A 13,939-nucleotide genomic window follows, 5' to 3' on the forward strand; every position below is an offset into this window, starting at 1 on the left:
TTCAGGGACCCTTCTCACGAGAGTTTACTACAATAAGAGGTAGACCCTCTCCTCCAGTTGGGAGCCATACAACCGGTACCTCAACATCTATGAGACAGAGTTCTACTCTCAGTATTTCCTAATACCCAAGAGAAAGGGGGGCTGGAGACCCATATTAGACCTTAGAACTATCAACAAGTTTGTCACAGTTCAGAAATTCAAGATTGTCACTTTAGCAACAATCATTCCAGCTTTGGAATGGGGAGACTGGTTTTCGGCCCTCAATCTTCAGGGTGCATATTTTCACATCTCAATCCTACCGACTCTCAGACGATTTCTCAGATTCACTCTGGGCCAAGACCACTGCCAATACAGGGTGCTCCCCTTTGGGTTATCATCAGCCCTGAGAGTATTTTCCAAGGTTCTCTCAGTAGTGGCTGCCCAGTTATGCACCAGGGATCATGGTCTACCCTTACCTAGACAATTGCCTCCTCAGAGCTTGGCCTCTCCAAGAGGCTCACTGAGTCACCGAAGCCACAATTCGCTTGTTTACAGAGCTGGGCCTGCAGATCATTGCTCAGAAATCAACCCTCACTCCAGTGCAGCGCCTGGAGTTTATAGAGGCCAACCTCGACACACTATGGGCCAGAGCCGTCCTACCTCAGCACAGGTCTCTATCTCTGACTACACTCACAAAGACCATTCAAAACAGCCCACAAATATTAGCTAGACATTTCCTACAACTCTTAAGGCATATGTCAGCGGGCACAGTAGTAATACCTCACACCAAACTTCACATGCAGTGCCTTCACATTTGGTTCAGCTTGGTTTACAGACCAAACAGAGAGACTAGACAAACCCCTGTCACTACCCACCAGGGTCAAAATCTCCCTAGACCGGTGGAAAGACCCAGCCAACATTTGCAAAGGGACCCTGTGACAGGGTTGGGACTCTCCACCGTGGCGCCTCATACTGGTCGCCTCGGGGAATCAGTTCGATCCAGTAGAGCGCCTCCTTCTGGTGGTTTCCCGTCTGTCGTCCCGCCTTGGGTTGGCGGGTGGACCCGAATTGCTCCCAACGCACAGGGTCCTCTTTCTGGAACACTGCCCTCCGACAGTGTCCTTCTGTCCATCGCGCCCCCTTCCGAGGTGGGGGGGGGGAGGCTGGATGATCAACAGTCCCACACCTTTAAGTCCGATCCCTACAGTCCAGGATCTGGCGTGGTTCCGGCTGGCCGCTCCCTGCGGCCTATGGCTGAGTGTATGGCCAAAGGGAACAAAAAAGGGGGGAAGGGGGGGACCCAGGCCCGCCCACTACTCTGAGTCCCAGTCCAGAGGCCCTCTAGCGACAGCCTTGCTGTCCTCCTTCTCCTTCCTCCTCTGACTGCTCCTCTGGACTGCTTCCCCAACGGCCCTTCTCCCCGCTAGGCCTTTTCCTTCCAGGCCTGCCGCCTGGCAGGCTACGGAGTAGGACCTTCTCCCGCTCTCCAAGGCTGGCCTGCACTGCGCTGTCCGTGGTGCTGGCCTCCCAGCTCTGGAGACAGACCTTCACCTCTGAAGGCCTGGGACAGACTGACTGCTCTCTCCCTGAGCAGTCTTTTATATGGCTGAGCTTGGCCCTGATTGGCCGTCCCCAATCTGGGCTCTGATTGGCTCGCAACAAGCCTTTCCCTTATTGGCTGCCGGGATATGCAGGCACCCGGGCCTGCCCCAGCCCACACTCTCCGTGCGGGGGGCCGCCACCCCACCACAGACCCCCTTTGCCGAAAAACTCCGTCATTGCTTCTCAACACCGATGCATCGCTCATAGGGTGGGGCATACATCTAAATGACCTTACGACACAAGGAAAATGGTCACCTGCTGAGATCTCTCTCCCCATCAACCTCCTCAAGCTAAAGGGGGGGGGGATCAGGAATGCCTGTGTCTACTTCCTCCTGCTGATCAAAGGGTCACACATGAAAGTATTAATAGACAACGTTGCCTGTATGTTCTACATAAATCGACAAGGGGGAGTCGGGTCTCCCTCCCTCTGTGAGGAAGCGATGAGACTGTAGAACTGGTGTATCTCCCACAACGTCACACTGTCAACAGCCTACCTCCCGGGTACACAGAACTCGATGGCAGACAGTCTCAGTCACAGATTCCTACATGACCACGAGTGGGAACTAGACTCATTAGTACTTCACAAGCTATTCAGGCATTGGGGGACACCGACCACAGATTTGTTCACCACTTACCTGAGCAAGAAATGTTCATGCAACCCCTTCCAGAGCAGGGATAGGACAATACTCCCTAGGCAATACTTTCCTCCTCCCTTGAAACAGGGACCTCCTGTATGTCTTTCCTCTCTTTCTCCTGCTATCGAAGGTCCTACTGAAAATAAAAAGAAAGGGAGCATGTCATTCTAATCGCTCCTGTGTGATCGAGACAGACCTGGTACCTGTCAGGGCTTGCAACATGCCCACCAATCTCCAATCTCTCTCCCACTCACTCTGCATCTTCTCTTATAGAATAAAGAACATACCCTACATTCCAACCTGGTGATTCTCCACCTCAAGGCATGGCTCCTTCTTGGTTCAAATGCCTAGAGAGCACCTCTTCGATGGAAGTGCAAGAGGTATTATTACACAGCAGAAAATCCTCAACACAGCGTTCTTAACTGCAAAAATGGTCCAGCTTTTGGATTTGGTGTACGTCCCGACAAACGTCTCCCCGACATCCACAACCTTTCCACACATCTTAAATTATGCACTGGCCATAAAAAGACTGGGGCTGTGTATAAGCTCTCTTAGAGTCCACTTAGTGGCTTTAACAGCCTTTCACCATCCAGTAGAGGGGTACTCAGTTCTGTCATACGCGACCACCAAAAGGTTCCTCAAGGGTATAGTAAACCTCTTTCCACAAACTCGGCTTCCCACTCCCATATGGGACTTAAACCTGGTACTGAAAGGACTGACCAGGCATTCCCTTTGAACCCATGGCCACTTGTTTGCTTACTTACCTCTCAATGAAAACGGCCTTCCTGATAGGGATTACTTTGGCCAGGAGAATAGGAGAAATAGCAGTTCTGATGGCACATCCCCCTATACCGTATTCTTTTGGAACAAGGTTACACTCAGACCACATCCAAAATTCATCCCTGAGGTAACCTCCCCATTCCACATGAACCAATTGATTCATCTTCCAACCTTCTATCCTAAGCCTCACTGAGACAACAGCGAGGTTATATTACATACCTGAGATGTCAGAAGCGCCCTAGCCTTCCATCTGGACAGAATGAAGGCCTTCAGGAAGTCCCCCAGATTTTTCGCGGAAAGGTCCAAGGGCTTGGCAATATCAGCCCAAAGGCTTTCCAAGTGGGTCTCGAACTATATCAGACAAGCTAGCAATAGGACCCCTCCAGATACTGTTTGTACACACTCCATAAGGTCATCTCATCTGTTGCCTTCTTCAAGAATGACCCTATATCAGAAGTCTGTAGAGCAGTTACATGGGCATCAGTCCATACCTTCGCAGAACATTATGCAATCACTGGGGACTCTGCCTCCTCTTCGGCTCCACAGTACTGTCATCTGTAACTGACCCGACTCTGAAGTCCCAGGCCTCCATATGGGTACTGCATAGGAGTCACCTACAGTGGAGCACTTATAGGAACACTGCTTGAAGAAGAAGAAGTTGTTGTTACTCAGCTTGTGCAGTGATGATGGTTCTTCGAGATGTGTTCCCCTGTGGGTGCTCCACAACCCATCCTCCTCTCCTCTACTTCAGAGTACTTATCAATGACTCTGTAGTAGAGAAGGAACTGAAGAGGGTTAGCCCACATGCGCTGGCTAGCCTCGTTGCAGGGCACGAGGAGAGAGAGTCATGTGCAGACCTAACGGACACTGCTACCGAAATTCTCCAATCAGCAGCACAGGGATGCAATTACACCTACAGTAGAGCACCCACAGGGGGAGACATCTCGAAGAGCTATCGTTACTGCACAAGGTGAATAACTTCTTCTTTATGAAGAAAAAGGTTTATTAACACTTAATCAATAATAAAGCTCTGTGGTGCTTTTATGTAATAAAACTAGCCCTTGCCAGGATTTCAGTTCTGTGTCAATGGCTCTGCAGGAGGTTGGGGAAGGCGGGGAATAGAGGCAGCTGGCACATATTCTGAAGTCTCAATCATGTGGCATTTCGTTGTCTATATTATTTTAGTGTCTGCTCAGCAGCCGAAAACTGTGCTGGAAGCTTTGCAGCAGAGGTTGGAGAAATACAGATCTGCAGCAGCACAGGCCAAAGCAAGTGGGGATGATCGGAAAGGCAGGATGCATGAGAGGATAGCCAAGGTAAAAGGGAAGCACAGCAAGTAACTTGGCTTCTGGAGCTGGCCAGCAAAGCATTAAAGTATTTGAAATCATTTGTGTATAATGTCCTGCCAGTTGGAATGAGCTAAAATAGTTAAGCTGCTGCTCCTTCCTGCACACATCTCTGTATCAATGAAATGCTTTATAAACTGTTCACATATAACCCCATTGAAATTCAGTGCTTCTTCAAGGCAGAACAGTGCGGGAGGATGGAGACCTTTTGTCCAAAGACACTTGTGCAAACCCCTACATGGATATGGCGTTTTACTCCTCCATGTAGAACCTTGGTCTTTAAGTTCCCATCCAGAGAATTCCTGCCTGTAAATTGCCTATAGAATGTAGTGCTGACATAACTGACTGGAGGCTGAGAGACTAAGGAGGAGTGGATCTTTAAAACATGATGTTTAGACTCCTCAGCCATCCCTTCTGTCTGCATAATAGACTTTAAATCCAGTGTAACCTTTTTGATTCTGTTTCTCGTGTGCCACTGCAGAAGGCAGTGGGGCTCCTATGAAGGTGGGAGTGCCAGTCCCCTAAGTGGTTTTCGTGGGATGGTGTCTAATGTATATCAAGCAATTTGTACTAGGCTCAATGGGACACAAGCAGTTAATGTGTGAACCTGTTGAAATTGAGGGATGTTAAGGGTTGGGTATTCAGACACTTTTCTCCCATTTCTGTGGGCTTGAACACAGGGACATAGACATCTAAGGGACCTCTGTTGTGGGTACAATCATTAGTGCAGAATTGGAGGCTCATAAAAAAAAAAGGGGGGGCTGAAAAATTGTCTCTAATTATCCAGTCCTTGGAGTTCTGAGGCTTTTTGTGGACACGCTTCTGCAGAGAAATGTCTTTTGTTCTGTGTTTTGTTTATTGGTGTAGTGTGAGGAAAAGGCTCGTTGCCTAGGGCAGTTACTGTCATGCCTGCCTGACCAGTAATGGAATCTCTCTGCACCCCCTGTTCCATTACTGCATAGTCAAGCCTTCCTCAGCAGAGGAGCGTGGGCTGAAGGCAGAGCTGGGGGCAGAACTGGGGATGGGGGGGAGGAGCTGAGGCTAGAGGCGGAGCTGACCTGGAGGCAGAACTGGGGATGGGGGAGGAGCTGGGGCTAGGAAGTGGAGCTGGCCAGGAGACAGAGAGGGCCATTCTGAATGAGGGTGGAGAGGGGTCGCGGCTGGGGGACAGGGCCGCAGCTTGGGGGTGGCGTCAGGGGCAGAGCTGGGTGGCACTCCTTCCCCGCCCCCCACATGGGGACTGACCTGGGCCCCCTGTGCACCCCCCTGAAAGTTCAGGGTGCGCCCCACAGTTTGGGGACCACTGGCCTAGGGAGTGGAGAGGCCACTAAGAAGAAAGATATGAGAGACACTTATTTTGCTCACTGTCTGCATTTGCGGCTTCTGCAGCCCTTCAAGGCCCATGCCGGTCCTAGCAACAAGTGCGGCAAAGATTCATGTCTGTATAGAAAACCTGCAGTGCACAAAGGACTTGGAAAGCAGCACGTGACTTTGTAGCAAAGTACCTTACATTCTGCATCAATGTTTCTCCTGGTTTGAGCATGAAATGACTGCTAACTTAACAATAGCCAAGTCCAGCCTATGCCTAACCACATCTCTGATTACAGCAATACCAAGATGCCATAAGAACCCATAAAGCAGGGAGAAAAGTGAATTTTGCTGAATTACCAGTTCCCCCTGGTAAGTGTGTATATGAAATACCCTATCACCAACATTTCCCTTATTTGTTAGGACCCAGAGGACTTCTGGCAGTATTGCTTCAGAAGCCCATTGAGCTCCTCCTCCTGTTTCACAGTGAGAAGACTGGCTTGGCTCTATGACAGCATTGAAGAATACACTGCAGAACTGCTTATTACGCTTGTTAACTTTTTCACATGGTTGCATATTCTTGGCTAGTGACCTTGTTTGTAAGGAAGTGTGAACATTTGAACAGTGCTCCAGCTGGCCCTACTCAGACAAGTTGGAGAGCATGATTTAACAATAGGCAAGCGCTTGAGTGGTTACTCCCTGCCCCATCCGCTAGCCCAGTTTGGGGGAGGGGAAGCACTGGGAATATTTGCTCTTTAGTTTATTTGTAGGGAGTTGTGAAATCCCTGGAGATGTTCTAGCAGGTATTTCCAGGTCTACAGTAGGCATAAGTCTATTTACACCTATTAAATATACCTTGCAACACCCTTGTGAGTAGGGCACTACCAAATTCACTGTCCATTTTGGTCAATTTCATGGTCATAGGATTTTAAAAATAGTAAATTTCATGATTTCAGCTATTTAAACCTGAAATTTCACAGTGTTGTGATTGTCGGGGTCCTGACCCAAAAGAGTTGTGGGGGGTTTGTGAGGTTATTGTAGGGGGTGTTGCAGTACTGCTACCCTTACTACTGCGGTTGCTGTTTCTGGCGGTGCCTTCAGAGCTGGGCAGCAGGAAAGCAGTGGCTGCTGGCCAGGAGCACAGGTCTGAAGGCAGAGCAGCTGCCAGCAGCAGTGCAGAAGTAAGGATGGCATAGTATGGTATTACCACCATTACTTCTGTGCTGCTGCCTGCTGAGCTGGGCCCTCAGTCAGCAGCTGCCACTGTCTGGCCATCCAGCTCTGAAGGCAGCAGCGCAGAAGTGAAGGTGACATCGTATGGTATTGCCACATATGGTATTACTTCTGTTCTGCTGCTGGCGGGGCACTGCCTTCAGAGCTGGGCACCTGGCCAACAGCTGCAGTTTTGCAGCCGCCCAGCTCTGAAGGCAGTGCAGAAGTAAGGGTGCCAATACCGTGACCCCCCCCCCCAAAATAACCTTGTGATTCCCCCCTTCAACTCTCTTTTGGGTAAGGACCCCCAATTTGAGAAACGCTGGCCTCCCCCATGAAATCTGTATCGTATAGGGTAAAAGCACACAAAAGACCAGATTTCATCGTGGGAGACACGATTTCATCATCCGTGATGCGTTTTTCATGGTCATGAATTTGTTAGGGCCCTACCTATGAAGAAGGTCAGTGTTGTTATTCCCCAAGGTCAGTTGGGGAAATTAAGATACAAAGAGGCAAAGTGACCCGGCATGGTCACGTTAAAAGTCAGTGGCAGGGCCAGGAATAGAACCCACTTCCTTTTTTCTGTTCTCTATACTGTAAGGAATGATCCTGCATTCATAAGGGGATGGATAAGATGGCCTAATAGGAATTCTCTGTCTCTAACTTCAGCTATTCAATATCCTCTATCCTGGCAGTTCCATATCCTGCCATGTTCATCACTGTATCTGAACACCATGATATCACTCCTTTGATCACCATGCCCAGCTCTCTCTTTCCAGGGGATGTACTTGGCACAGCAACCTATTTTAATCCCTGTGCCAAGTTTTTTAGGTGGCTGTGATGCTTTAATGTGTTTAAAAAAACACAAACAACCACAACTTGTAAAACATGGCCTGTTTCCTGTGAAATGTCAATGCCTTTAAGAGAAAACTGCTATATGTATAAACCAGTGGGAAAGTAACATAATTCCTAAACTTCTTCACACATCTTGGCTATGTAAATATTTTCCAAACCAGGCTTTTAGGGGCATATGTGACTTACATGAACACCCACTGAAACCAGCAATGTTGTGTTAGCTGTGGAGGATATTTGTGTGCATTTCACTGCATCTGAACTTTGAAAGGTGCCAGACATGACAGCTTTAGAGACAGAAATCCTCTGTTTAGTCATGGATCAGGTGCTGCACAGGCTGCTCTGCAATATACCTCAAACCTGCCCTCTCCCCTGGAGTAGCTATCTCTGCGGTGAGAGTGCAGTTTGGTCTCAGCCAGTCCTTGGCCTGGTTGCTGAGACTACTAACAAGAATGATTTTAGCAATGTGAATGCCATCAAATAGCTATCTTATAGTGGTAACTCTGGTCACTACTGACCCAGGCTGGATTTGAACTGGTGACTTAGAGTATGTCTACACAGCTGACGTTAAAGTGCTGCCGTGTAGTCGCAGCTTCAGCACTGGGAGAGAGCTCCCCCAGCGCTGTAATAAAACCACCTTCACGAGAGAGATAGTTACAAGCGCTATCAGCGCTGTAGCACTATCTATACTGCTGCTTTACAGCGCTGAAACTTCATCGCTTGGGGGGGGGGGGTGTTACACCCATGAGTGAAGAAAGTTTCAGCGCTGTAAGTGGCAATGTAGACAAGGCCTTAGAAATTAAAGACTGTCTCCCATTATCAAAGACGTTCACTCCCCTTCAAAAGGACAGAAAATGGTCAAAAGAATTATAATGGGTTTAATATTTCTTTACTACTGTGGTGCTGCTCCTGCTGAAACTGCTGAGCTGCAGTGGGATGTAGCATTGCTCTGATGTTCCAGTAGAGCACACACAGTAATAGTTATTGGGGAAACAAGGCGTAACAGGGATTGAAAATTACACAAATCAGGATTGGCTACTCAGGCCTAATCCTGTGTCAAAAAAGCAGCTAGACTGAGAAATCAGTGCATGTCTAACAGTCCAATAATAGTGAAATATCATTGTTAGGAATGTGTAATACCACTGGGAAAGCGAGAATATCAGTTTTCAAATAGTGCATAGCATTTGTCTCTGCCTTTTGTGATTCATGAGGCATTGACTTCTAAAATTATGTGGGAAAGACTTTCCGAGGGGTTGCTGTTGGATGATGATAAATACTTTCAGAACCGTGGTGCTTTTCCAAGCACTGATCCTGAAGGGATGATGACAGAGAGAAAGACTTACATCCCTGGAAAGGGCAAAAGGTACAGAATTCAAGGTTTGTTTTATTTGGTTGTTTTGAACCATATCTCCTTCCGTCTCAGGATTCCCCCCCATTCCTGGTGTGACACCCACAGATGGCGACAGTACAATAGCTGCCGTGCTGGAAAGCGCCAACCATCTGGCTAACATGGAGGAGAAAGAAGATGAAGATGAAGAGGTGGAGGTTTGACTTACTTACCAATATGTATAATTTTTAAAAAAAACACATCTTCTTGTGGGTGGAGAAGAAGCTATTGGATTTCCAGCTGGGTGAGGTATTGCAATAAAATACCTTTTTTCTGGAAGCCAGACGAGTACAGCATTCCGGTCTCTCGGGGGAGACAGTAAGAATCAGCTGGGAATGTAAAGGAGGGGTTATCTTTTGATGAGGTGAGAATTGCAAAGAGTTCATCCTACATGAAAGACCTTGAATTGTTTTAAAGGGATTTATAGGACCATAATTTGGCTTGCCTTTTTTCTTTGTATCTGTTTCCCTGTATCTGTTTATATGTGGGTTTTGTCTTCAAAACAACTGCCTGTGTGGTGGCTATTCCACCTGTACAGCCCTTTAGCACTCAAAAGTTGCCTCCTGGTGGCTCAGAATTTTATATGGGGTTTACATGCTGTCTAGCAAATCTACACCGACCATAAGATTTTGGGTTGGTTCTTTCCACTCAGATTGTTACTGACCGATTTGTTTCATATTTTCAAGTGGAATGTAATTTTAAATGGTGAAAAATATCTTGACAATTTTCTGTTCTTGCCTTTCTTTGCTTCTCTTCCAAATTAGCACCATGTTTAATCTGTTTCTTGTCCAAGCAAGCAGCCAAACCTGGCATGACATCACTTTTAGACTGAGTTAGTGTCTGTCTGGGGTCTTTCGCTACTCTCAGTGTAACAGCAGAAGTCTGATGTAGCGGACTGTGCCATTAATGTTTTGAGTTGCCTGAGCCTTGTATTAGTTTTTATGAATTTAACATTTAGTTCCTTTTGCCATGCTAGAGCGAACCTCCCACACAGGCCCCAGTTGCCAAGAGGCCTGCTCAGCTGCCTGAGAAGCCAACACAAGTTGTTAAGCCAATTATGGTGCCATCTGCTGTAGCCCAGGAAGAGCACTCTTCTGAGAGTGTGAAAAAAGTTACATCACCATCCACCCCTATAACAGCACCAGACAAAGCTGTATCGAACGACCATCTCCCTTTAGCCGGTAAGGATGAAGAGATGATCGCTCCCAGCAATCCACATGCCGGTCCATTTGGACCAAACGTTCTTAATATTTTCTTAAAGTTTTAGGAAAAAATACTGCCTGTAGACATGAATGTGTGGCTCTGGTTCACTTTAGCAGGAGCACCACTCCATTTTGGGGGAGCAGATCCTAATCAGTTATGCAGTTTTGTTTCCAAGAGGCAAAGTGGGTGACTAGAAAGATGATGGGTTCATTAATTCTAATGCAATAAACTTATTAATTCATAATGCTTAACTGAGGCATCTCTGCTGACTACGGAACTCAAAATGAATTCACACAAGTTTGTTGAGCTTGCTAGTCCAGACAGCTGGCTGATTGAGTGCAGTATCGTGTGTCTCACAGTGGCTAATGCATAGTATTTCTCTCTTTCTTTCCATCTGAGGATCTCAAAGTGGCTCACAAACTGTAATGAATTAATCCTTATTACCTTCCTGTCAGGTCAGTAAATGCCTGCCTGTACAATATTCATTTTACTATTGTGAAAACAGAGGCAAAGTGAGTAAGTTTGACATGCCGAAAGCTGCACAGTAAGCTTTGTGGCTTACTGGGAATGGGATCCAGGCTTCTTGATTGCCAATGCTGAGCCTTAACCATAAGCCTAGTCTTCTTTTCTCATTCTACATTTGGAAAATTCTTCAAAGCAAAGCACACCTTTCACAGAGCCCCTCTGGCCATTTGTGTAATGGAGAACTTCTTGGGAGTGAGGATGTGAATGCTATAGCTACTAGCTCACACCATCCTCTCTTCTGAGTGAAATTCTGTGGTGTGTGTTATGCAGGAGGTCAGGCTAGATTATCCGTATGTATGGTCTCTCAAGCCTTAAAATCTGTGAGTCTGCATTAGATTTGGCTTCCTCATTTTTGCTGCTATAGCTGCGATGTTAATGATCATTTCAGTGTATAAATGGAGTTCCTCCGATGTAATTAGTCAGTTATGGAATTGAGGCTCCTCTCCCTTTCATTAAAATATTAAGATAATACCTGCTCTCTGCAGCCCAGCAGATGGTTGTTACGTAGCGCTTACCCACAAGTCTCTCCTCAGTGCTTTAATTGTTCTACAGTAAAAAAGAGTACCAGGAGCCGGGACAGATCCACCCTGCAGGAGGTGCCAATATCTTGCTTTGGTAAAGCTAGATTAGGGTAACCAACATGTGCCCTGCACAAGCCAGGTGTGGCCCCCAGAGTCATACAGTGCCACCCTCAGCTGCCCATACTTCACATACGTCAGAGATGATGTGACACCATGCCATGCTCATCTTGCTGTGTATATAAGCTGTCTTTAGGCTCCCATACCAAAGTGACCTTCAGTGGAGCAAAGCTGGAGCATCCCTGAGCTGGTATGTCTCTTCTCCTCTTGAAGGATGATGCATTTGGAAAAGGCAGCTTCATTTAAGGCCTGCAATGCAAAGGCACCCACTATGAAAGATGGGGGTGCAGAGGGATACCAAGGTTTTGCTTAGTCCACTCTCTGCAGAGCCTGCATGAAAATACCTTTTCCTTCTCTAAACCCCACTGAGCACACTGTATTCTGGCTGCTTTGGCTAAGTTAAAACCAGAGCAAGCAACATTGTCTGATTGGTTTGGATTTGGATGACTGGGCAAATTGCACACAACAGTGATGCTGCCAGCTCCACTGTGAAGATGGGACTATATGTCAGTCAGTATATTCTTTCTGGTATTAATAGTGCTATCAGCCTGCTCTGTGTATTTGTATGGTGAGAAAACTACCTCCTGCAAGTGCATAGCTTGTGTAATTGCATTTGGATACTGCAATAGGTGGACACAATATAAGACTCTAGGGAAACAGAGGTAGTCGACCCACTACACTACACCCTCTATGCCAAGAAAAGTGTGGAGAAAGTAGGATATGGTGCACGGATGATGTAAATTAATCCTTCCTGAGTCTTAAAACTGTACCAGCTGTTCAGGGATGGTGGTGACCCAAGAAGTAGTAACAGTGGGATATAAAAAGGCAGGAAGAGGGATGAGCTATGATGGTTGTGGTCTCAGGGTATGTCTTCACTACTCGCCGATCCGGCGGGTAGCAATGGGTCTATCGGGGATCGACTTACCGCGTCTCGTGAGGACGCGGTAAAATCGATCCCTGATCGCTCTGCCGTCGACTCCGGAAATCCACCTCGGCAAGAGGCGGCAGCGGAGTCGGCGGCAGCGCGGCAGCGGTCGGCTTTCCCCCATCCTCACCGCCAGGTAAGCCGACCTAAAATACGCAACTTCAGCTACGGTATTCATGTAGCTGAAGTTGCGTATCTTAGGTCGGACCCCCGCTGTAGTGTAGACCTAGCCTCAGTGTGCCTTCCAATGAAGTAATTGCTCTTTTGTCATTGAGGTCAAGGTGTTTGCTTTCTCTGGTAAGTTGAGAGAGAAGAAAAGTATGTGTATAAAGAAAGTATACAATATATTGTGTGCACATATACAGATAACGCATCATTCAATTACGAGGTGTTTTTAGAAGATAGAACATGGAACGGGGAAGTCAGCTCAAGCTTTAAATCCAGGTCTGCAGCTGACTTTCACAGCTCTTCAGTAGCCTTGCACGAGTCATTTAACCTCTGTTTTCCCCTTCTGTAAAATGGGGACAATAATTTGTACCTACCTCACAGGTTTATTGTAGTGCTTTAAATAAAAGTTTGTTGGTTTGTAAATTGCTTTAGGATTCCTTGATGGAAGAAATGGAAATTAGTATTATTTTTGTACTAGTATACAAGTGGAACTAACCATGGTGTGACTATTGTATATCAAACACACAGGCAAGTGTTTTCAGCTGGTACCTGGGCTTTGACTCTTTCCACAGTATAAATCAAACAGAATGAACATGGTGCCTTGACATGGTTATGTCAGATAAGTGTTTTATATAGCTGTTCCTTTTCAGCAAGTGAACAGCTAGAATTTCTGGAGAACAGGAAGAAGCAATACTTGAAGGCTGCGATCAAAGCAAAGCAGCAGAATGACCTTGAACAAGCCAAGCTGTATCTCAGGACAGCAAAGAACTTAGACCCAAAGATTGAGCTGGCAAAAAGCGGCAAATCTGTTGATATTTCCAAGGTTAGTAGAGACTATAAAGAAAATGTTCTGCTTTGCTCCTTGGGCATCTCAAATCTCCTGTTGCTTGCATAACTCTAAGAATGCTTTAACACTTAATGTTTCTCGTGAATTCAGTGCTGGTGAAAGGTGCCAGATTGACAGCTCTAGAAACTGATGTTTTCCACATAGCTACAGAACAGGCAATGGCAGTGCAAGCTCCAGTCATAGTGCTGTTCCTCCTCCTCCTCCCCTATAGCCCAAAAGTGCCTGATCCTGACCTGAAGGAACCACCTCTGGGGGGGAGTGGGGAGTTTAGGCTTCATGACCCATTTGCTCCCTGGCCTCAAAGATGCTACTTTGAGACAAATAACTGTAATCTTAACAGCTGAGCTGAGACCACCAGCTCGTATTGCATGGGCAGTCATCACTTGGTGGCAACTAACAGATGGATTGGAACCAGTGACCTAGAGTGAGAGATGCCATATCCCTTTACCACTGTCCGCACCCACCTTCCCTGATCTCCTCACACTTTTCCCATCCCCTCTTGCTGCTTTTGTTCTGCTTCCGTGTTCCTGCA

The 13,939-nt window shown here is 46.9% G+C and overlaps 1 protein-coding gene across 5 annotated transcripts in view; it reads left to right on the plus strand.

The window, feature by feature from the left end:
* LOC112104317 (coiled-coil and C2 domain-containing protein 1B) overlaps positions 1-13,939 on the plus strand; it is a 71,220-nt gene that overhangs the window by 32,444 nt on the left and 24,837 nt on the right. For 4 of the 5 annotated variants that reach the window (XR_003369794.2, XM_026651837.2, XM_026651840.2 and 1 more), the window contains 5 exons: positions 4,182-4,312; positions 5,950-6,022; positions 9,138-9,259; positions 10,078-10,282; positions 13,211-13,383. Coding sequence is in view for 4 of the 5 variants with exons in the window: in XM_026651837.2 (XP_026507622.1) it covers positions 4,182-4,312; positions 5,950-6,022; positions 9,138-9,259; positions 10,078-10,282; positions 13,211-13,383 (704 nt within the window). In the remaining variant the exon portion in view is untranslated. The remainder of the gene's footprint in view (positions 1-4,181; positions 4,313-5,949; positions 6,023-9,137; positions 9,260-10,077; positions 10,283-13,210; positions 13,384-13,939) is intronic. The other variant, XM_026651839.2, reaches the window with a different exon arrangement.

The sequence above is a fragment of the Terrapene carolina genome, unplaced genomic scaffold, assembly GCF_002925995.2.
Source record: "Terrapene carolina triunguis isolate 2854851 unplaced genomic scaffold, T_m_triunguis-2.0 Scaffold103, whole genome shotgun sequence".
In the NCBI taxonomy this organism is placed as follows: domain Eukaryota; kingdom Metazoa; phylum Chordata; order Testudines; family Emydidae; genus Terrapene; species Terrapene triunguis.